The sequence below is a fragment of the Mastigoproctus giganteus genome, chromosome 9, assembly GCF_048544385.1.
Source record: "Mastigoproctus giganteus isolate SK-2022 chromosome 9, ASM4854438v1, whole genome shotgun sequence".
NCBI lineage: Eukaryota > Metazoa > Arthropoda > Arachnida > Uropygi > Thelyphonidae > Mastigoproctus > Mastigoproctus giganteus.
Genome location: NC_143583.1, coordinates 179554143 through 179579085, shown reverse-complemented (window position 1 = coordinate 179579085; position 24943 = coordinate 179554143). Strand labels below are relative to the sequence as shown.

At 36.1% G+C, this 24943-nt stretch overlaps 1 protein-coding gene across 2 annotated transcripts in view; it reads right to left on the bottom strand.

Annotated features, from left to right (window-relative positions):
• Positions 1–6555: 6555 nt before the first annotated feature.
• LOC150080916 (programmed cell death protein 6-like) overlaps positions 6556–24943 on the bottom strand; it is an 80733-nt gene continuing 62345 nt past the window's right edge. Inside the window, exons 6-7 of one of the 2 annotated variants that reach the window (XM_090381233.1) lie at positions 22247–22300; positions 6920–6939 (exon numbers count right to left, since the gene is read on the bottom strand). In XM_090381233.1, the coding sequence (XP_090237359.1) occupies positions 22262–22300 (39 nt within the window). In that variant the 3' untranslated portion in view covers positions 6920–6939; positions 22247–22261. Of the gene's footprint in view, positions 6940–22246; positions 22301–24943 lie in introns of both variants that reach the window. The other variant, XM_090381232.1, reaches the window with a different exon arrangement.

Below are 24943 nucleotides of genomic sequence, written 5' to 3'. Positions count from 1 at the left end.
TTTGTCAATGTTAAACTTCATTTGCCACCTCTCAGCCCATCTGTTCAACCTTTCCAGATCCTGTTGCAGCAGCGTACCGTCATTAGTGTATTAACAAGCCTGCCAACCTTTGTATCGTCTGCAAACTTGGACATTAAGCCTGATATACCATCATCAATATAATTTATAAATACAGAAAACAACAATGGACCCAACACTGAATCCTGAGGGACTCCACTAATAGCATTAGTCCACGAGAGCAGTGCCCATCAATTACCACTCTGTCTTCTCCCATTCAACCATCCCTTTAATCCATAGCAGCAATTTGCCTCCAATGCCACACTGCTCCAATTTGTGCAGCAGTCTCACCTGTGCAACAGTATCAAAGGCTTTTTAAGATCCAAATATATGATATCAAAGTTATTCTTTGAATCCAGTTCCTTTGTGACTACATCATAGTATCCAATCAAATTAGTCAAACAAGACTTCCCCTTAACAAACCCATGCTGTGCTATAACTGAAGTCTTGTCTAGATGATCCTGCAATGCTTCTTTAACCAGTGCCTCCATTAATTTCCCTGGGACAGAAGTTAAACTAACAGGTCTGTAATTACCTGTGTCTCCTTTTGAGCCTCCTTTTGGATTTGGGTAACATTAGCAGATCTCCAGTCCATGGGTACCTCTCCTGAGTCCAGGGAAGCTCTCATAATTATGGCTAAGGGTTTGCTTACTTCCTTTGCAGCCTCCTTTAATATAACTGAATAGATTCCATCCACCCCAGGTGTCTTTCTTATGTTTATCTTCAACAATTTCTGCTCCACTTTACTTTCAGTTATTACAAGATTATCTAGCTTACTGCCAGAATTGAATACACCTCTGGCATTCCCCTCTCTGAATAACTCCTCATGCGTGAATGTCGATGCAAAATATTCATTTATCTTGTTAGCTACCTGAGCAGAATCATCAACAGTTGAACCATCGATACCAAGTGGACCAATCTGATTCATCCCCTTCCTTCTAGAGTTTACATAAGTAAAGAGCTCTTTGTTGTTTTTCTTTGCATCCTTTGCCAAAGATTTCTCATAATCTGCCTTCGCCTGCCTAACCTCCTTTGTAACTTGGTTACAGACCAGCTTATGTCTATAATAGGCCTGTGTCACATGTTAATTTATATGTATCCTAAGAATTTTCCTTCTCTGTCACATGTCTAATTAGTTCATCTGACATCCATTTAGGCCTAAATCTTGAACAATATTTCTTTGTTGGTATGAAAATCCTAGTAGCTTCTAAGATTAATTCTTTGAATGCTTCCCATTGTTAATTTGCTGTTGGTAATATCATCAGCTGGTTCCACCGTATAGAATTTAAATACTGTCTCAGACCACCGTAGTCACCTTTACGAAAGCAAAAACCCTTCCCTTTACCCTTGATGGTAGTTACCTCTTTGAGTAAATCCCACTTCAGCACACTATGATCACTGCCACCTAGTGGTTCCTTTATCTGCAGATTCTTGATGCATGAAGAATCACTACTGATAATCAGATCAAGAGTATTACTCCCTCTAGTTGCCTCCCGAACATGCTGCTGTAGAAAATAATCATCCAATAAATCCACAAAAGCCTTGCTAGCGTGTGAGTGACCAAACCACAAATTCCAGTCAATATCCAGGAAATTAAAATCCCCCATTATAAGACACTCTAATTTACTGGCCCACTCTATTTCTCTGCACAACCGCTCATTATACTCCTCAGATTCATTACTCCTATATCACACACACCTACTCTCATTTTTCCTTTCCCAGTGCTTATGTCACTCCAAAAAGACTCAACACTGCATTGTCCACCCACATCAACTGGATGCACTTCCTTAGATTTTGTTTCTTAACTAACAGCATAAACCCTCCTCCATTCCTGTCCTGTCTATCCTTTCTGTACACATTGTACTCCCCAAATTCCAGTTCTGCACTGTTTATGTCTGTGTGAAACCATGTCTCTGATATTATTATTATTATTATTAGCCATATGGTACAAGGAAGCCTGAGGCTTATGCTGCACCAGCCAAAAAAAAAAAAAAAAAAAAAAATTCCCGAGTTACCCCCTGAGAAAGAAAGAGGAGAGAGAGAGAAAGGGAGAGAGAAGTACAAAGGAATCACCAAGAAAGAGAAGAATGATGATATCCAGCTCAGGACCCTGGGTTTGCCAAGCCCATACTCACCAGATGTGAGCCCCCGGGGGAAAATCCCAACAATATCTGCCTTTGATGTCTTGACTAGCACTTCAAGCTCGTCGAATTTATTAACTATACTCCTAGCATTAGTGTACATGCAAGTATGCATGCACCTGTTTCTACTCTTAGTTACCCTAACACAGCCCATGTATTTACTTGTTCCACTATGACTTCCAGCAGTCCTGGAAATTCCCATTGCCTTGCTTTCCAGGTTGCTGCTCAATTGCATTTGAATTGAATTTCAGCTTTTGTAAACCAAAATTAGATATCAGAGCTTTTTTTGTGCTACCTTCTATTAATATTATGTCTGCTATTAGCTGGAAACAAAGGATGGCAGCAAGTTCAAGACAATTCACACATAACCTAACCTATCAGTATGTTCAAATCCTGAAAGGGGTACCTGGAAGGTATAGCATTTAATTATATTTAATTATTCAAAATTTTTTATGCCTGCTATGCATATCACAAATTATACAGTTATTTTCCATTAATACTGTTTGTTGTAAATGAATGCAAAGATATATTCAGTAAAAAAGTGATTCTGAGCATTATGCATACTTTATTTACATTCAGCATGTACACAGATTAGATTGCAATTAACTCTGTAGTTGGTTATGAGATAATTTACAGCAATATGTGCATAATATATCTTATATAAAATAATAACCAAGAAGATGGAGTGCCAAAATAACAGAAACCAAAGACATGATTTGTTAACTATTTATACATTTATATTAATAGTTAATATTAATAAAAAAGACCATATACCATTTTATTAACACTTTAATCTCACTATGGCAGTGGCATACTGAGATTATAAATTTATAATCTAAGTTAATATAGCCATATATTTGTTTAATATGGGACTGCTTTTAAGGTAATTTTTTTTAGTAAGTATAAGTTGTATTAGTTTTATTTTGTCCTTTTGCAGAAATGAATAGCCTTACAGAGAACAATTAAACATCAGTATTTATTTATGGAACAGATTGTAGGGGTTTTATTTATAAATGGTCTGCATATTTCTGTCGTTCCACCACAAAAAAGAAAAAAAAAAAAAAAAATCGCAATTACAACTGAAAACTGATTTAGTTATGTTCATATCTGATGAAAACCTCCAAGTTCACAATTTCAGAACAAGCAATTTCATTAAAATTATCAAATAGCTAATGCTGTTTTGACCTTTTGATGGGAAGCAAGGGTAGATACCATGTTTCTCATCATAACCATTTGTTTTTCATTGCATTTTTTACTCTCACACACAAGCTTATAAATGTAAATTTCCAATCTCCAGGGTGTCCGAAAAATAATGGTGGAGTTTTGTACTAATGTTATAAAACACACAGCAAGCACCATGGCTGGAAAGGTGTTCAAATGAAGTCAACAGGGCAACAAGTTTGTGGCTGGTGCTACATTGCACATGCAGACAGTCAGCAGCCATGCACCCTCTATAATAGCTGTTCAGTGGGACAGTCGGCATGCCAGTTAGTCTGGCAATGACTACCGTGCAAGAGAAACCTGGGTGTGTTTTGTGGTTGGTGGAATACCAATCCGTAATTGAGATTCAACGGCATTTCAGACGAGAATATCACAAGGATTCACCACATGAGAACAATATCCATCGATGGTTTAACAGTTTAAGGAGACAGGCAGTGTTGAGAAACGTAAGCGACTAGGAAGATCACGGACATCGGATGATAATGTGGAAGCAATATGGCAGTCCTGCGTTCAAAGTCCGCAGAAGTCCATTTGCCGCCGAAGTCGACAGTTGTGTCTCCCGAAATCGACTGTGCACAACATTGTGCGGAAATGGCTAAAGCTTTTTCCTTACAAAATTCAACTCCTGCATGCAATCCACCCCAATGACAAGCCAAGAAGAGTGGAATTCGCTGTCATCATGCTGCAGAGATGCAACGATGAGCCAAACTTTTTAAATCGCTTTGTATTCTCAGATGAGACTACATTCCATATCAGCGGGTGTGTAAATTGCCACAACTGCCAGATATGGGCAACTGAAAATCCTACCATGATACGTGAGCACATTAGAGAGTCTCTGAAGGTCAACATTTGATACGGTTTAATGCATGATAGGATTTTTGGACCCTTTTTCTTTACAGAATGTACTGTCAACGGCAGCATGTATCTAGACATGCTGGAGCTTTTTTCTTTCCCCAAATCGAGCACATGAATGAATCTGATCTCATCACCTTTCAACAGGATTGAGCACCACCACACTTTTCAACAATTGTGCACAATTTGTTAAATGTTGTTTTTCCAGGATGGTGGATTGGACAAAATGGACCCATTCCTTGGCCCCCACGAAGCCTGAAACTTACCCCATTGGATTTCTTCCTTTGGGGGTCATGTGAAAACACTGGTTTACAGTGAAAATATTCAGAATCTTGTCCATCTGAAGGAAAGAATCACTGCAGCAATTACAAGCATTACTCCAAATGTTCTTGCTTGAGTGTGGACCGAGGGTGATTGTTGTTTAGATGTGTATCGTGCTGTTAATGGCGCACACACAGTAACATTGTAATGATTTTAAGAATCTATGTTATCTATTAACTGTAATAAAAACATTTCACAGCATATTGCGTAAAGTTTATTACCACAAACCAACACCAAAATCCACCATTATTTTTCAGACACCCTGTATAATCGAAAGAATTTATATTTATAATGATTTGTCCTTTAAATGATTGGGCTTAACTTTTTTAACAACAAGAGAAACATGTAACTCTCAAAGTAATATACCCAGCTAGCATAGAATAAAGAATGAAGAAAGGTACTTCTAAACAAAACTACATCTGATCTTTTCCCTTCCCCTAAAAATAAAACCATACAGAACCATAACAAGAACTCATTACAGTATCCCTGTGTAAGTTGCTACCATAAACAATACAATTATACCCTTCACATAAAATTCTGGAAGGGCTCCTTTATATTTTTAGAGGTCTATTTGTTCTTTTCTAAATTATATTGGGAATAATGTTTGGTTCAATTAACAGTGTAATACAATATTTTAATTAATGGTAAAATTAAGTTTTAATGTCAATTAGTCAAAGTATTTTCAAAAATAATATAAATCATTGGCCAGTTTAATGCCCCATTAGACTACTTATAAAAAAAAAAAAATCGCCCACTGCTTGTAAATCATTATTATATATTTCATTAATATGAAATATAATATAATATCCAGTAGTGTAGTTACTAATACAATGCACCCAAGAAAAATAGGGGGGTGGGAAACGAGCTCAAAATCTGAGTTTGACTCAGCAAACAGATCCAAATAAAATATTTGTGTGGGGGGGGTGCCTAAATTTACACCTATGCTGCTGATAATATCACTAAAGTATACTACTGCTTTCTTAAATTTCATGTAATAAAAGTATAACAGTCTAAAATTTTTGAAATCTTATACAGCATCATCCAGCTAGTAATTTAATAAATTATATACATTATGAAATACAATTGGAATGTTCCAAAAACTTTTTTTCCATAATGTTCAAAAATTGTAATTTATTTATAAATTCACTGGTTTGAAAAATAAAAATAAAAAATTTAGCACAATGACAAAAATAAGAGATAAGGTAGATTTAAGATTATCCATGTACAGATTATTCAAAATATGATTCATAACTTGTGATACATTTCCATCTTACATCAGCTGTATATAGTAATATAATCTATATAGCTCAGCAAATTTCAATCACTCGTGTTCATAACAACAGCAAATACCCAATCTTTTCATTAGTTACTTTACCAAATGTGTAAGGGCCAAACATAGTGAGGTTTTCACTACCAGCTCTGTGGAGTGAATTTTTTCATGGAATTTTTAAAAAAAATTGTAAAAATGAAATATTTAGACCAAAATCTTTTAAATATTAATTTGTTCTTTCTCTGATCTGGCTGCCCAACATTAGGATGAAATTACTGCCAAAAAAAAAATAATAATAATAATAATAAAATTAAAAAAATAAATTAAAAAATTGAAAAAATATTGTAAAAATCAAAAAAAAAATAACATGTGGTTATTATTTTTTAATGAAATAATAATATATATCTTTATATATATTTATTTATCATTAATCCAGTTTCATCATTAATTTCTAGATCCAGTATACTTGATTGCACAAACATATAATATTACAAGTCTATAAAATCAGATGTGTGAGTGATAATTTCTGCAGATAAAAAATTAACTGCTAATAATTTGTCACTTAGTTTATATTTTTTAATTGAATAACATGGAGGATAAGATTTGGTTACTTATAAGAACTGCTGTTCTTGAAGATATTAATACTGGTTGTACAGCAGTACAGCAGCAATCTGAAAAATCTCAATCTGCCTTTATAGTTAAATGTGGAAATTTCTTAAGAGCTACAAAATACTGATAATATTTTACCTACCAAAATATTACTTAACCACTAATTATGTCTGAGATAGTGCCAGATGTCTGAATTTTCATTCTACAAGAAGGTTGCAGTTTACTAAAAATTCTAGCATAATATAAGATTTTAAATGGTAAGGAAAATGAAGTTCAGATTTACAACTGTTTCTGAATTCAGCTGCTAGCAAAAATATCATTTACGTCTGAAGGCAACAAGTGAGATGAACAAGTAACGGCCACTGCTCACATCTTTTGGCTAAAAACTAAAATTAGAAAGTCTTCATAGGATATTCGTATCCAGCCTTCTTGGTTAGTATCATGATGCCTGAAAGCTGCTGTCAAAGTCTATTAAAAAATATAAACAATATTAGTTGGAAACTCTAAATACAGAACTAATAGCCAACACTTCTTGTTAAACAAATAAAACTTCCAATCACAAACTAGATAACAAATTGGACTCTAATGCATTAAGGGCTTATGCCTCAAGCTGCAAAAGAGTTAGACTATGTATATTTTAGTGCACTAGTATCATTTATACACAGCCAATTATAGATTAGTAAATTTGCAATAGCAGCATCATTTAAGTTACATCTCATATTGTGAATACCTTCATGACGAGTTGCCATGACATTGCACTACTTCGAATAAGTAACACTTCACCCAAAGGAGAAGACTGTTGTTACTTATTCTCAGTGGATACCACCACCCAGACGGCACCGTTTCAAGGCTATTTGGCCCCTCTTCGGTGGGTGGGTAGGTACCCAAGTGATGTAATGATGACAAAACAATTGTGAAGTATATCTCCACAATATGAGAGATGCTTGATGGTGTATAATATAAGTTAGGACTCTAATGCATTAAGGGCTTATGCCTCAAGCTGCAAAAGAGTTAGACTATGTATATTTTAGTGCACTTTTTTGTCATCATCTGAAATGGTGCCGTCTGGGTGGTAGTATCCACTGAGAATAAGTAACAACAGTCTTCTCCTTCTGGTGAAGCGTTACTTATTTGAAGTAGTGCAATGTCATGGCAACTTGTCGTGAAGGTATTCACAATATGAGATGTAAGTTAAAAGATGCCGCTATTGCAAATTTGCTAATCTATAATTGGCTGTGTATAAATTATGCTAGTGCACTAAAATATACATAGTCTAACTCTTTTGCAACTTGAGGCATAAGCCCTTAATGCATTAGTCCTAACTTATATCATACACCATCAGGCATCTCTCATATTGTGGAGATATACTTCACAACTGTTTTGTCATCATTACATCACTTGGGTACCTACCCACCCACCGAAGAAGGGCCAAATAGCCCTGAAACGGCACCAGGGGGAGCCTGATGATGTCTGGAGTTTCCAAGAATAGGTAACAACAACAGTCTTCCCCACTGGGGAAGTGTTGCCTATTTGAGGAGTTTGAGTTTTTGAGTGGTGTGAGTTGAAGGAGTTACTGTCCTTTTCATTCTTCTACACAGTTTCTTTTCCTCTTCCACTCCTACTATTACTTTCCCCTCTAACTTTTTGCTTTTCTAAGTCTAATACGGACAACTGGATAGTCGAGTTATTATCCAACACAAATACAAAATAGCCCTGAAATGGTGCCGTCTGGGTGGTGGTATCCACTGAGAATAAGTAACAACAGTCTTCTCCTTCGGGTGAAGTGTTACTTATTTGAAGTAATGCAATGTCATATCAACTCGTCATGAAGGTATCGTGAAGGTTTTGTTATCATTACATCACTTGGGTACCTACCCAAAACCGAAGAAGGGCCAAATAGCCCTGAAACAGTGCCGTATGGGTGGTGGTATCCACCGAGAATAAGTAACAACAGTCTTCTCCTTCAGGTGAAGCGTTACTTATTCGAAGTAGTGCAGTGGCAACTCGTCGTGAAGGTATTCACAATATGAGATGTAATTTAAACGATGCCGTTATTGCAAATTTGCTAATCTATAATTGGCTGTGTATAAATGATGCTAGTGCACTAAAATAGATAACATATTTTAGTGATAACAAATTGGTTAATTATTCTAAATTAAATTAAAATATATATCATGCATTAAAAAGTTGACAATTTCAAAACTTTTTCACGTATATTTTTCTGATTTATATAATTATTTTAATAAAATTGTGAGAGAGAGAGAGAGAGAGAGAGAGAGAGAGAGAGAGAGAGAGAGAGAGAGAGAGAGAGAGAGAGAGAGAGAGAGAGAGAAAGGAGGGTTGGGGACGCACAATAACAGATGGCCTACTAGATTACAATAGCTTTCTTCTGCCATAAATTGATTAAAACAGAAAATAAAGCTGACTTTATGTGTAGGGACCTGGATTTTTTCCTATTACCCAACTTTTCAGAACTTAATTTATCTACCAAAATAGTAGACAGGCTTAACTACACAAGTTAACACCTTAACAACCCCAGGGGCTCACATCTGGTGAGTATGGGCTTGGCACACCCAGGGTCCTGAGCTGGATATCATCATTCTTCTCTTTCTTTCTTGGTGATTCCTTTCTGCTTTTCTCTCTCTCTCTCTCTCTCTCTCTCTCTCTCTCTCTCTCTCTCTCTCTCTCTCTCTCTCTCTCTCTCGGGGTAATTCAGAATTTTTTTTTTTGGCTCGTGTAGCATAAGCCTCAGGCTTCCTTGCACCATATAGCTAATAATAATAATAATCAGCAACAACCCTAATACACAATTAATGTTTGCTGTCCTCAAAGTACTTTATACCACAACTTGATGGTCTCTTCTTCATTATTACCTCTGTCATTCTCAGACATTCGCCATCTCACACAGTTTGGTATTACAGCAGTGCCAAATGGGATGATTTGCATGATTTAGAATTCCTCTTTCCTTTGGAATACTTGCTCTGGTGGAGCTGAAGAAATTATTCTTGTTGGGATTTCTATTCCACCGTAAACTCTCATCCCTTATTTTAATTGTGGTTCCCAAAAAATGTGATATTTTGACATGAGCTATATGAAAATGATTTATTCATATGCTTTTCAGAGTAAATCATAAGAATAAATTTTATCCTTTTCAGGATAAGAATAAATATACCATATCTCATACATTTTGTATCAAAATCATTTTTTGCCTAAACTAAAGCTAGCAACAGTTATAAACAAGCTGTTAAAAATCCAAACTTGATTTTGAAAAGAGCAAAAAATCTGACTCTTTTTGAAATGGCAGTCAAGCCTTCTGGTCTTTTATCAAAGCTATTGGCTACAAATTCTCTCTTTATCTGCACTTTCACCTCTATTATGTCACTACAGTTCTATTCCATTTTTATCTAAAGGAAAGCCAGTTGACTTATTAGTAGCTTAATTTTCCTCTAACTCTTGCACTAATGATCTTGGTAAATCTCATCCATTACTTTTCTCACAGAAGGGATTACAAGAATCTTGAATAATCAAGTCTTGATGTAAACAAGTTTTCTTTTGAAATTTTCTTCACTTGTTCTTAAAACCTGTGCCCCAGAATTAACTATTGCTTGTATAGTAGTTAACCACACAAACAGTAGTAGTTCTACACTCTCTTATTTCATAGGGCAGTGGTTTCGCTTTCTTATTTTGCAGGTGCTTTTCCTTCTTAATGGAAATTTACTCATACCCAGCTAATTCGAGGAAAAAAAAAAAAAAAAAAAAAAAATGTAACAAATACTGTATTTGCCAGACAATAAGACACACCCATATTTTAAAACATTTTGATGCATATATTTGAAATACAAATTCACAGGTGAAGGTATCATTTTCTTGGTGAGAAAATGACCAAAATGTCTATTCTTCGGCATCATTTAACATTTTCAATTTAAAGCCAACAACTTAAAAACTATTTGTCCTTTTACCCAATTCATCAAGACGACACATTTATAACAATTAAAGGTACCATACTGCACAAAACACAAACTAAAAAGATGTTTTGCTCTCTCCACTGGTAACTAATCGATTTAAAATAGTGATTACTGATTTTCGAAGGTCATAGTAAGTTCAATCAAATGATTACTAACACCAATAATTCAGACTGATTATGTTGCTTATTGTTGTACATGTGATCTGAATACCTCCCACTACTGATCCATGCCACCAAATGTTTTTTTGCCAGCTAAATATTTTTACATTCTCCTTTTCACACTGGTAGGTGTTATAGCTAAAAATTGCTGCACATGCCACAGGGTTGGCCATCTTTGCAATATACAATCCAATCTTGAAAAAAAAAAAAAAAAAAAAAATCATTGCATGCACTTAGATATATTCAGACCATAATATGCAGAGGAATTTTAAATAACATTTTCCAACAAAAAAAAAAAGTGTATCTCACAGTCCAGCAAATACAGTACCTTCCCATTATCATCCAGTTGTACTTAACTCTTTCCAAAGAACTAGGGAAATCAGTCAACCACCAACTATTAACAGAAAAATATCATTTGCACATAATAATGACCTAATTTTCATATCTCCCATGTAACTCTGTCAGTAACTTACATTCTTATATTAAAAATGGACTGTGAAAATTATAAAAAGAATTGGTTATTTTCCAATGCTTCCTTCAATCCTCACTGACATTTTTATGCACACTTTTTTTTTTTTTTTTTTTTTTTTTTTTATTTCCCTTAAAAGATTGTCCATACTACATTTTTCTAAAATTTTAAAGACCAAATCTATACACATACACAGGTGTTTTTGTTATGTTCCAAATAATAATAATAAAATCAAATAAAATATAACTTTTTGCAGAGTAAATAATTAATTCTGGCATCCCCAATTTGGCCTAAAACTTGGCTATTCCTCCTGAAGATTATAGTATTTATGAGTAGAACCTCATAAATTTTGCATTCAATGACCCAACATTTTTTGAATAAATCATCAGAAGAGGGAAAATAGGCTGTCTGAACTTAAAAAACAATCACTGCAGGTACTGGATTTATATATTATGTTCCATTAATAATTTCCAAACAATTTCTTTCCGTTTTACATATTTCCTAAACTGTACTTCATTGTTACTATGTATTTGTAAATATACATAGATTTAAACTCACATTTTGTAATTCACAAATAATACTAATTCACAGTATAATACTTATTTATTTAGTTCTTAAGGAATTCAATTATTAAAATCATATTGTACCATGTAGCCTTTGTAATAAAATACTGGACAATCGCAACACCCATACCAGCAACAGGATTCAAGCACGCAACCTTTATTTCTTACACAAGCACATTGCCCACTAGCCAATCTGGAAGCACAAGTTCATATTTTGGCCTAGTGCTAGTGGCTATTGCTCTGTGGAGATTACAGGAAACAGAGCTACTGTATTATCTAATAAAAATATTCAGATATGATTTCCAACAATATTTTTAAATTATTTAGTTAGCAAAATACATATTTATTTTGTTGTACAATCAAAAGCTTCCTCCCCTAAAATTCACATTGGTAAAATTAAAATTTTCTCTGATCATGTGACTGCATTAAATTATGTTAACTTGGCAAGCTCAGGTTAAGGTAGTTTGGTTTGGTGTTTAATGGCGCATTGGCAACTGAGGCCATTATGCACTCAGGTTAAGGTAAGCATTCAACAAGCTCAGGCATGCTGAATACCTACAAATATTAATATATTATTAATTATGCATATATAATAATAATAAAAAATATAATATTAATTATTCTGAATACTTAGGCTATGTGCATAATTTTCAAAAATATGGCATGTTTTACATCTCAAGGATGCCAGATTTATGAAACTCTACTCTACTTCTAACCACTCCTCTAAAATACTTGGATAAATAATATCTGGAATGCTAAAGAGAAATGCCTCTGCAATTTCCATATTAAGTTTTATTTCTTCATTTGTAATTCCATCAAAAGGATGTCAGAAAAATTTTGAACAGCCCTGATGCCAAAAATGCACCAGATCTTGATGGTATTGGCATTGGCAAATGATGCAAGAAAGATCAGGCAAAAAAAAAAACACACCTCTCATTTCACTATTCATTCCCTCCAGTAGTCTGACTAGTTCTCCCTTGAATTTGTTTAAGCTATCAACTTCCACAACAACAGATGGAAGTTTGAACCAGCAATCAACCAACCAGCTGACCAAAGGAAACTTCTCCCCATCTATTCTGCAACTGTCCTTCCTCAATTGAAATTTTTGTCCCCTTGTGTGTGGTCTGAGCAAGAGGAAGAATCCCATCAGCATTAGCATTACTGAGGCATACGATGCAAGAAAGCAAGCTTATGCAGCATGAGAAAAAAAAACTCCCATTTCAACCATCCATTTGCTCCAAATGCCTGCCTAGCTTAGCCTTAAATCTATTTAAGCTATCAAATTCTACAACAACAGATGGAAGTCTGTTCCAGCAATCAACTAACTCCTGGCTAACTGCAAATTTCTGCACATCTATTCTACAACTGTCTTTCCTCAATTTGAATCTATGTCCCCCCCCTCAGGTGTATAATCTGAGCAAGAGGAAGAATCCCATCAGCATTGAACTTGCTCAACCCATTCAAGGCATTATACACCTCAATCGGATCACCTCGTAGGTGCCTAGTCTCCAAGCACTGCAATTTGAAAATGATGCAAGAGCACCCCTTTCTTGGTAAGTGCACCCCTTTGTTCCCCTCACCAATCTTGTTGCCCTGCTTTGTACTTGTTCTAGCAACTCTACATCCTTCCGAAAATGAGGCCTCCAGACCTGTACACAGTACTCAAGGTGTGGCCTGACCATTGCCTTGTACAACAGGATAATCGCCTCCTTGTCCCTGCTAGCAAAATTCCATGACGTGCTCTGGCAGTTCGTCTGCACTGAGCAAACTTCATCTGACTGCACAATTACCCCAGGTCTTTTTCATTCTCCACTTCCCTGAGTGTAGTACCACACAGTTGGCATGTTTCTCTTGGGTTACTGCTACCCATATACAGTACTTTGCATTTGTCAATGTTAAACTTCAGTTGTCACTTCTCAGCCCATTTCCCAACTTATCTAGATCCTGTTGTAGTAGTAGTAGTGGCATGTGATGCAAGAAAGCAATTGTATGAGCTTATGCAGCAAGGTTTATTTTTGGCAGGGTTATTTTTGTAAATAACCCTGCCAACCTTTGTATCATCTGTAAACTTGAACATTAAGCCTGATATACCTTCATCAATATCATTGATAAATACGCTAAACAACAATGCGCCCAGCACCTAACTCTGAGGAACTCCACTAATAACGTAAGTCCACGAAGAGCAGTGTCCAGTGATTACCACTCTCTGTTGTCTCCCACTCAACCATCCCTTTATACATTGTAGCAACTTGCCCTTAATACTCCTCCAATTTGTACAGCAATCTTCCATGTGCAACAGTATCAAAAGCTTTCCTGAAATCTAAGTTTGTGATATCAAAATTATTTTTTGCATCCAGTTCCTTTATGACCACATCATAATATCCAATCAGATTGGTCAGACAAGACCTCCCTTTAACAAACCCATGTTGTGTCTTAACTATTACTGCAGTCTTGTCTAGATGATCCTGCAGTGCTTCTTTAACCAGTGACTCCATTATTTTCCCCAGAATGCAAGTTAAACTAACAGGTCTATAGTTACTTGTATCACCCTTTGAATCCCCTTTGTGAATTAGGGATACATTTGCACACTTCCAGTCCATGAGGACCTCCCCTAGAGTCCAAGGAAGCTCTCATAATTATGGCTAAGGGTTTGCTTACTTCCTTTGCTGCCTCCTTTAATATAACTGGATAGATCCCATCCACCCCAGGTGCCTTCCTTATGTTTAACTTCAACAATTTCTCCTCCACTTTGCTCTAAGTTATTACAAAATAACTTAGCTCTCTGTTAGAGTTTGATAAACTTCTGGCATTCCTCTCCTTGAATAACTTCTTATGTGTCAATGTAGATGGAAAATACTCATTCAGTTTATCAGCTACCTGAGCAGGATCATCAATAGTCGAACCATCTATGCTAAGTGGACCAATCTGATTTATCCCTTTCCTTCTAGAGTTTACATAAGTAAAGAACTCTTTGGTGTTTTTCTTTGTATCCTTTGCCAAAGATTTCTCGTAATCTGCCTTCTCCTGCCTAACCTCCTTTGTGACTTGATTACAAACTAGCTTATATCTGCCATAGGCTTCTGTGTTGCCCAATAATTTATATGCATTTTTTTCTCTGTCACAAGCCTCATTAATTCATCTGAAATCCATTTAGGCCTAAACGTTGAACAGTATTTTTTAGTTGGTATGAAAAATCGAGTAGTCACCAAAATGAAGTTCCTGAAAGCTTCCCATTTAGAATTCACCATTCAAAGCCTCAAACACCTCAATCACATGACCTTGCAGGTACCTAGTCTCCAGACCGCAATTTGCAGAACTGAAGCCTTTCTTGGTAACAGTACCCCTTTCTTCCCCTCACCAATCTCATTGCCTTTCTCTACTTGTTCTAGCAGTTCCGTATCTTTCCTAAAATGAGCCCTCCAGACCTGTATGCAGAACTGATGTGCCTGACCATTGCCTTATCCCTGATAGTAAAATTCCAGTATATCATTGACAAAACCTCATAAACTGTCCTGGTAGCCTGTCTGCATTGCTCAGAGAATGTTATATCTGACTGCACAATTACCTCCTGGTCTCTTTCATTTTCCACTCTCCTGAGTGTAATACCAAACAGTCAGTTATGCGGGGATTACTGGTACCCACATGCAGTACTTTGTATTTATTAATGTTAAAACTTCAATTGCCATTTCTCAGCCCATCTGCCTAACTTTTCTAGATCCTGTTGCAGCAGCATATTGTAACCACCCTAGCAACACTTGTAAAATCTGCAAACTTGGACATTAAGATTGCTATGCCTTTATTAATATCATTGATAAACATAGAAAACAACAATGGGTCCAACTCCAAACCTTGGGAGACTCCACTAATAACATTAGTTATACCAAGTTATACTTTATATTAGTACAGCATTAGCTATACAAACAGCAATGTTCACTGATTGCCAGTTTCTGTCTTCTCCCACTCAATCATCCCTCTATCTATAGCAGAAACTTGCCCTTAATGCCAACACTGCTCCAATTTCTACGGCAGTCATTTATGTGCTTTCCTGAAATCCAAGTACATGACAACAAAATTATTTTTTGCATCCAGTTCCTTTGTGACTATATCATAGGATTCAATCAAATTGATCAAACTTGTCTGCAACTGCAGCCTTCTCAATCCTTTTTGGCCATTCATATTGGTCAAACAAGATTTCTGCTTGACAAACCCATGCTGTGTCTGAAGTATAATTGCAGTCTTGTCTAGATGATCCTGCATTACTTCTTTTTCCAGTGACTCCATTATTTTCCCTAGAGCAGAAGTTAAACTAATACAGTAAAATCTCATTAATACCAACTCAGTTTATACAAAGTACAGCCACTTCCCTACTTACGTAAAGGTTACGTTCTGCGGAACTTTACACAAGTCGAATTTTGTGTAAGTCAGAATTTCCCTACATGCTTGTGCAGCACTTGTAACTATGCATGCTGAATTTGATTGAAGCAAAAAGAAATGTTCAACAAACATGTAAATAGAATTATTTATTCAATTTTTTTTATCTCACGCACAGGAAAAATTATTGAAAAATTATTGTTGATCTTAAATGCACTGTTCCTTTAGCATGTTCTCTTATACACACACACAGTTCTTTAAAATAGTATTCACTATTAAAGCAGCAAGACCTAATTCTTCTACAATAGATGACAAACTTTGTCCTCATTCATACTTCTTAATCATTTTCATCTTCATTTCTAAATCAATTTTGTTTTGTTTCCCAGCAATTGCACTGCCACCACTTGCACTTTCCTTTGGCCGCTTTCCTTTCATCATTTTAATAAGTACATGGGAATAAAAAGAACACTGACGATGACTGACACGGGATTAAAAAGAACACTTCCTTTACTACTACAGTAGTAAAGTAAGCATTCATTTGAATAATTTATTATCAGTGCCAACCAAGATGCACCAACTACTGGACAACTGCTGATGGGATGGGAGTGTCGTATGGAGCATATCAAGCTTTTCATTTAAAAGAAACGAATTACAATATAAACACAATGAATGTTGTATGCACATTTTTTAAGGCGCTTCGCTTATTGAGTTATGCTGTCTATGTATTTTTGCCGTCCTAGTCAGGTCCTCCATTTATTTCCTACGGGATACAAAATATGTTTCCATGATTTCTTTAAGTTTGCACCGGCCAGAAAAAATTTATGTAAAGTGAAACTTACATAAGTTGGGGAGTGGCTGTACTCATTTATATGAAGCACATACATTTCCCTGCAAAAGGATAGGCTTTTCTATGTAAATATAATCGTTTATTACAAAATTCGGTTAATATGTATTACAAAGTTGTTTTCACCCTTCGAGAAATAAATATCGTTACTTTATATGTTTAATATAAATCTTGGCACAGTTCTCCAATTATTGCACCTATTATTGCCTCTAGTTGCCTGGTTCCCTGCTTCCTGAAGAATGGCACTGATTTGTTAGAATTTACTTTTGCATAAATAAAACCAGTTTATGGTAGCTACAACATAAAATGCACTCTGAAAAACATCCTTGTGAAGGAGGAGCTGTTAGATTAACAAAAGAATGAAAACAGTTTTTCTAAGTTATTTACATATACTCCCTTGTTCTCCTGCTCTCCATGGTAGTTGCAATTTTTATGCCAGTTCAAAGAGTCTTTTGCTACAGTACAGTATAATCTATTTTTTGTGCCATTTTATCTGAGCTGATGTCTTTTTTGGAACTTGTGTCTTTAAATTAAGTTAAAGTTTGTTTACATTAAATCTCATCTAGCAGGATGGAATTAAGTCTGGAAATTACACAGGAGGCTGATAGGATCTACAATACTGAAAAACTGAAAAAAACTTGAAGTGAGTGACACTGGAGCAGCAATAAAAAAACAGGAAATGAATTTGTGATGCAAAACACAAGGAGCTTGAAACAAAACTTTTTGAGTGGTACCAACAAATACGTGCCTCTAATATGCCAATATCAGGTCCAATTTTGCAAGAAAAGGCAAATTATATAGCTCAGCAACATGGAATTAGTGACTTCAAATGCAGCAGTGGCTAGCTCCAAAGATTTAAAGACAGGAATAACTTGGCAAGTCTGACTAATCCAGACTTGCCGCAAAATGTTTGCGGCAAGTCTGGATTAGTCAACAAAGAAAAGGCTACAGACTGGTTGTGTTCCGTATGGTCCATTCTTAAAAAAAAAATGAGGCAAAGGATATTTTTAATCTTGATAAGGCAGGTTTATTTTATAATTTGCTGCCAACCAAAACATTTGCTGTTAGCATTAGCATTAGCATTAGCATTAGTAGAGGCATTTGATGCAAGAAAGCAAGCTTATGCAGCATCAGCCAAAAAAAAAAAAAAAAAAAAAGTAACATAAATAAATAAAAATAACCACTTCCACTTCACCCCTCTGTTCGTTCGAAATACCTGTCCAGCTGAGCCTTAAACTTATTTAGGCTATCAACTTCCACGACAAGGGATGGAAGTCTGTTCCACCCACCAACCACCCGCTGGCTAAAGGCAAATTTCCGCACATCTATCCTACATCTGTCTTTCCTCAATTTGAATTTATGCCCTCTCAGGTGATTTTTCTGAGCTAGAGGAAGAATCCCATCAGCATTGAGCATGCTCAAACCATTCAAGGCTTTGTACACCTCTATCAGATCACCCCGCTGGTGCCTAGTTTCCAGACACTGTAATTTGCAAAACTTAAGCCTTTCTTCGTAAGAGAACCCCTTTGTCCCATTCACCAATCTAGTTGCCCTTCTCTGTACTCGTTCCAGCAGCTCTACATCCTTCCTGAAATGAGGCCTCCAGGCCTGTATACAGTACTCTAGGTGTGGCCTGACCATTGCCTTATACAAGGGAATAATCACCTCCTTATCCCTGCTAGAAAAATTCCTATATATCATTGACAATACACCATGAGCTACTCTTGCAGCTCGTCTGCACTGCTCAGAGAACTTCATATCTGCCTGCACCACCACCCCCAGGTCCCTTTCATTCTCTACCACTGTCAGTGTAGTACCACAGAGTTGATACGTTGCTCTGGGGTTGCTGTTTCCCATATGTAGTACTTTACATTTGTCAATGTTAAACTTCATTTGCCACCTCGAAGCCCATCTGCTCAACCTTTCCAAATCCTGTTGCAGCAGCATAGTGTCAGTAGTGTCCTTGACAACCCTGCCAACCTTCGTATCGTCTGCAAACTTGGACATTAAGCCTGATATACCATCATCAATATCATTTATAAATACAGAAAACAATAAAGGCCCCAATACTGAACCCTGAGGGACTCCACTAATAACATTAGTCCACGATGAGCAGTTCAAGAAGAGTCTTGTCATAGTGGAAAATTAAGTAAACAAGGACTCACTGTTCTGTTGTGCCGCAATGCAAATGGCAGTACAAAACTATGCCCACTTGTGATTAGTAAGTTTTACAAGCCAAGATGTTTTAAACAAGTTAATCAGCTTCCCTGTGATTATGAAACCAATAGAAGTGCTTGGCTTATGGTCAAAATTTTTCAGCCTTGGTTAACAAAAGTGGACAAAAGAATGGCTTAAGATAAAAGGAACATTTTGATGATTCTAGATCGTTGTACAGCACATTCTTTACGCAACCACTGGATCAAGGCATTATTTATAACCCCAAAAATGCATATGGAGCCCACCTGATAAGGTACTTGATCCACAACATAGAAGAAGGGAACAATTTGCAGCCAAATTGGAATGTCTTGGATGCTATCGTAATCTTGTCACTGCTTGGGACAGTACTGCATCAAGTATAATAATCAACTGCTTCAGAAAGAGTGGCTTTGGAGAGAATTTCATTGTCTAGCAGACAAATGTGATACAACATTGAGGAGTGGGAGAAACATAAAAAGTTAAGTCCTTTAATTTATTCAAAATATTAAAATCTTAAGCTGTATAATTTAATCACGGCTTAAAGCTAGACTGAACAGTTACCTCTTTGATTCTGGAATTCACAATTAGTTATCACTGAAAGAGGACAAATGCAAGATCAAGTATGAAATAGTACCATGCCTACAGTCTGCTTCTTTATAATTTATTCCTGATCTTAGCAAGGACAACTGGGAGTTGTCCTTGCTAAGATTTGCTTCTGAAAGGAGCAATCTCATTTGCTGAAATATTCCCATGTATAAAGTAGGGCACAGTTAAGGATGTGGTAACAACTAATTTTCTCTGCTTAGACAGCTACATGCCCCAACTTGTTTACATTTGGAATAAAATAGACAAGTATAGTTTGTTTCTTTGCATTAAAAAAAAACAGGCTACACATTTCTTTGCATGCAAATTAACAAAAATGTACATGTTGCTCACAATGAATTGTTTTTTTTTTAAAGAAAATAAATATATATTAATTTCTTCAGTATGTATCCACTAACAAATTTTCAAGGAAATTCACCTATTGGCAGCCACATTATAAACTGCAAAAACCAGCACCAAATAGAAAATACCAAACTGGATAAAAAAAGAAGTTTGCATTACTAACACAGAACTGGTTTTTTGAAAATGATATTGCTCCAGCACTTTTCCTGGATGCATACAGTATTTGGCCTCGTAAAAAAATTTCAAGAAAAAATCTCTATTGGTAGTCACATTACATACATCCAAAAATTGGTATCAAACAGATCATTGCATCCATATTACCTTGCATGCAAAAGAAAAGAAGCATGAGCTACTTACTGCAGTGGTTTATGAAATTTGTACTATTACAAAATATTTCTTTGATATACAGGTAATTCTCATATAACACGGTAGTTAGGTTCCTATAAAATCTTGAGGCGTCTCCGTAGCCAGGTGGGCAGGAGCAGCAGTACGTAGCACACGCTTCTTGATTAGATCAGGGTTCGAGCCCATGACCACCGCATATCCCGAAGCAACATGGCCTTAGGTGCTAATGCTCCTAAAAAAAACCAAATAACAAAACAACATATAAAATCTTGTGTAGTACGGGACTAAGAACCAGTACAAAAGAAGGGATTACATTCCAAAAGCTACACCATTTTTTTTTTTATAACTATCAGAAACTTAATTTTTATTAAAAATAGTAATAACTGAACAAACACCTTACAAACTGTGACACATATATGTCAGAAAATGCACATTCATTTAATTTTCTTCCTCTTCATCACTGCTAAGCATAATCAAATGAGAATGTTTTCTCTGTTGCAGAATATCTTCAACTTCTGATCTATCTTCTGAAGCATCTAGATCTCGTATATCTTCTGCTCTCTCTAAAAAATCAGTAATCTGGGTTTGTTTGCTTTTGCTTGATAGATCTTTGTAAATTTCATGGTACGGAGCTAAGCATTTTTGAAGCTCCCTTTTGAACTTTGTGCTCCTTTCATCAGTCGAAGGATCTGCATCCAAAAAATAAGATTCTAACTGCTTGGCTAAGCTTATACCTTCCCATATGCTTTTTAGTGTAAAATTTGGAACTTCAGAATTTTTTCATCTGCGCTATCATCCTCTGAATTGATTTGGTTTACCTCCGATGCCATTTCCACCAAATCCGCTTTGCCAGCTTCTTTTTCTTCCAGTAATTCTCGAATGTCTTCAGTAATCATATCATCAAAACTTTAGCAAGTTGTACTTTCGCATTGATTCCATTTTCTGTCAGTTCGACCATATTTCCTGAATGAACTGACTCTGGCCATACACTTTTCCAACACTCAGTTAATGTTGACAGTTGATTTTATTTTGAGCGATAAAGCTATGATTCCGATACAGTCCACAATTGAAAAATGTTTCCATCACTTCTATAGATTTGGAATCAATTTTTCCAAAATCCATTGTAACAATTTTCTGATGTAATGAGTTTTAAAGGTAAATTAAAGAAGTTGTATTAGGTGGTAGGAATATTACTTCAATGTTTGGATTACTTAAATCTTTTGGATATTCTGGCACGTTATCCAATAGAAATAAAACTTAATCTAGATTTTTTTCCACAGGTTCAACCAGCACAAGTTTAATAGCACAGAACCAAACACGGGGCTTTCCCAATTTTTTTTTTTTTTTTTTGCATAACAAATAGCAAGCCAAAAGCAGGGATTCGCAAAAAAGAATGAATGTTTAAAAATTACATCCAACATAATAGCAGGGTTTTCCCCGCACCAAAGTTCAAAAATACTGTGTTATGCGAGGTTTGTCTCAATTCTCTAACTGTGTTAGAGCAAAACCTTGTTATATAAGTAACATGTTATGCGAGGATTGGCCCAATTTATCAATCATGTTAGAGCAAAACCATGTTGTAAAAGTACCGTGTTATATGGGGGTTGCCTGTATATTAGACTTAGTAACAAAACTTCAAAGAAAATTTCCCATTTCATATTATAAATTTACAAACACTGAAGTCAACTGAAAATAACTGAAATTAATGTAAAAATATTAATTTTAATATTTTTAAAAGAAATTAATTTAAAAAAATATAATAACTGTGATTATTGATAAATTATCTTAGTTTCGCAAACTATAAATACCAGCACACTACTGGGATTTTTAAAATTGGGATCTCTTACACCCTATGTACACCTGAGAATTAATATTCATGGCAAAGTGCCTTTGTTTTCCAAGAGTCAATAGCTACTCACAAAAGATGTCTTCAATTAACCCAGTGGTAGTGTTGGACAACCTGATAGGTGACCCTTGAAAATAGCATTCCCATATTAACCATTAATCAATGAATTTTTCTATCTTCCTAAATACAATCAAACTTTTCCTGCAATAGTTTCTGGAGTATCAAATGATGCAAGAAAGCAACCGTATATATAGTATCAGCATGCACATTTGCGCACGCACGCACACGCGCACACACACACACACCACCTACCCTCCCAGAATTTGTCTAGGTCTTCCTTGGAATTTATTTACCCATCCACTTCCACAGCAATAGATGGAAATCTATTCCAACAATCATCCAGTTGCTCACTGAATGCAAACTTCCACACATCTATCCTGCAACCATCCATCCTCAACTTAAATTTTTATCCCCTCATGCATGTAGTCTCAGCAAGAGGAAGAATGCCATTCACATTCAATTTATTCAATCCATTCAAGGCCACAAACACCTCAATCAGATCACCCCAACAGGTGCCTAGTCTCCAGATGCTGCAATATGCAGTTATTTGGTTTGGTTTTTTTTTTAGGAGCATTAGCAACTAAGGCCATATTGCTCCGGGATATACGGTGGTCATTCCATGACCTTTCCGCATTCTCCATATTTGGTGGTGACGGGCTCGAACCCCGGTCTAATCAAGAAGCGTGTGCTACGCACTGCTGCTCCTTCCCACCTGGCTACGGAGGCGCCACTGCAATATGCAGAACTGGAGGCTTTCTATGTAAGAGCACGCTTGTTCTCTTCACCAATCTGGTTGCCCTTCTCTGAACCCTTTCCAGCAGATCTACATCCTTCCAAAAGTGTGGCCTCCAGACCTCTAGATGCAGCCTAACTCACCTTGTATGTTTGTTTGTTATTTGGTTTTTAGGTGCATTAGCAACTAAGGCCATATTGCTCTGGGATATGCGGTGGTCATTCCCTGACCTTTCCGCATCCTCCGTATTTGGTGGTGACGGGCTCAAACCCCAGTCTAATCAAGAAGCGTGTGCTACGCACTGCTGCTCCTTCCCAATTGGCTACGGAGGCGCCTAACTGACCTTGTACACAAAGGGATAATCACCTCTTCATCCCTTCTAGCAGAGTTTCTATATATCACTGACAAAACCCCATGAGCTGTCCTCACAGCATGTCTGCACCGCTCAGAGAAGTTCATATCTAACTGCACAATTAGGTATATTAGCCTGATATACCTTCGTCAGTATCATTAATAAATATTGAAAAACAATGGGTCCTGCACTGAACCCTGGGGAACTCCACTATAACATTAGTCCACAAAGAGTGGTGCCCATTGATAACCACTGTCTTCTTCCACTTAACCATCCATTTATCGATAGCAGTAACTTGCCCTTAATGCCACATTGCTCCAGTTTATACGGCAGTCCTTTATGTGCAACAGAATCAAAAGCCTTCCTGAATTCAAAGTATATGGTGTCAAAATTATTTTTTGTATCCAAGTTCCTTGGTCACTGCATCAGAGTAACTTATCAGATTAATTAAACAAGATGCCCCACTTAACAAATCCATGCTGTGACTGCAGTATAATTTCATTCCAGTTCAGATGGTCCTACATTACTTCTTTAACAAGCGACTCCATTATTCTTCCTGGAACAGATGTTAAGCCGACAGATCTGTAATTATTCATGTCACCTTTTGATCTTCCTTTATGAATTGGAGATACACTCCAGTCCATGGGGACCTCCCCTGAATCCAAGGATGCTCTCATAATTATGGCTAATGATTTGCTCACCTCCAGTGCTGTCTCCCTTAATATGATTGGATAGATCACATCCACCCCAAGTGCCATTTTTATGTTCAGTTTCAACAATTTCTCTTCCATTTTCCTTTCAGTTATCACAAAGTCATAAGTGATTTTTTTATGGTTTTTGTAAAGAAACTGCATGCGAGGATCTGTCAGATTACCTGCCATAGTCTTTGCAACCATTTGGCATTTTGCTTGAAGAGTAGGTGATACCAGACAAGCACCAAAGCTCTGTTTGTTTCAAGTTTCTGCCTACTTGTTTCGTTTCTCCCACTGATTCAATAAACATCTACATTCTTATCCTAGTTGTTTTTGTAAGATTTATTGTTTTCACAGAGTAAATATAATTATATGAAAGTCAATACACTCTCCAGGTGGCCACTACACTGTGCAAAGCAAGAGACATAGTTTTAAATTTTGCACACTGTGAAGCATGCTACATTTGAAATAATTTTTGAAATAAACGTCAGACACAGAAAAAACTAATAGTATCTAAATATATATATATATTTAAAAAAAATTTTTAATAATATTTATATACATAATAAGCAGAAATATATTCAGATGTGCATACTTAAAATTTTGCCCACTTAAGTCTTATAAACTGGAAAATGGAAGAGAACAATAACCTTTTTTTGAAAGTAAAATGTATAAAAACACAGTATATTTTAAAAATTTTAATTAATTATTGGATGATTGTTTTCTACAGCAGCATGTTCGGGAGGCAACTACAGGGAGTAATACTCTTGATCTAATTATCAGTAGTGATTCTTCATGCGTCAAGAATCTGCAAATAAAGGAACCACTAGGTGGTAGTGATCACAGTGTGCTGAAGTGGGATTTACTCAAAGAGGTAACTACCATCAAGGGTACAGGGAAGGGTTTTTGCTTTTGTAAAGGTGACTACGGTGG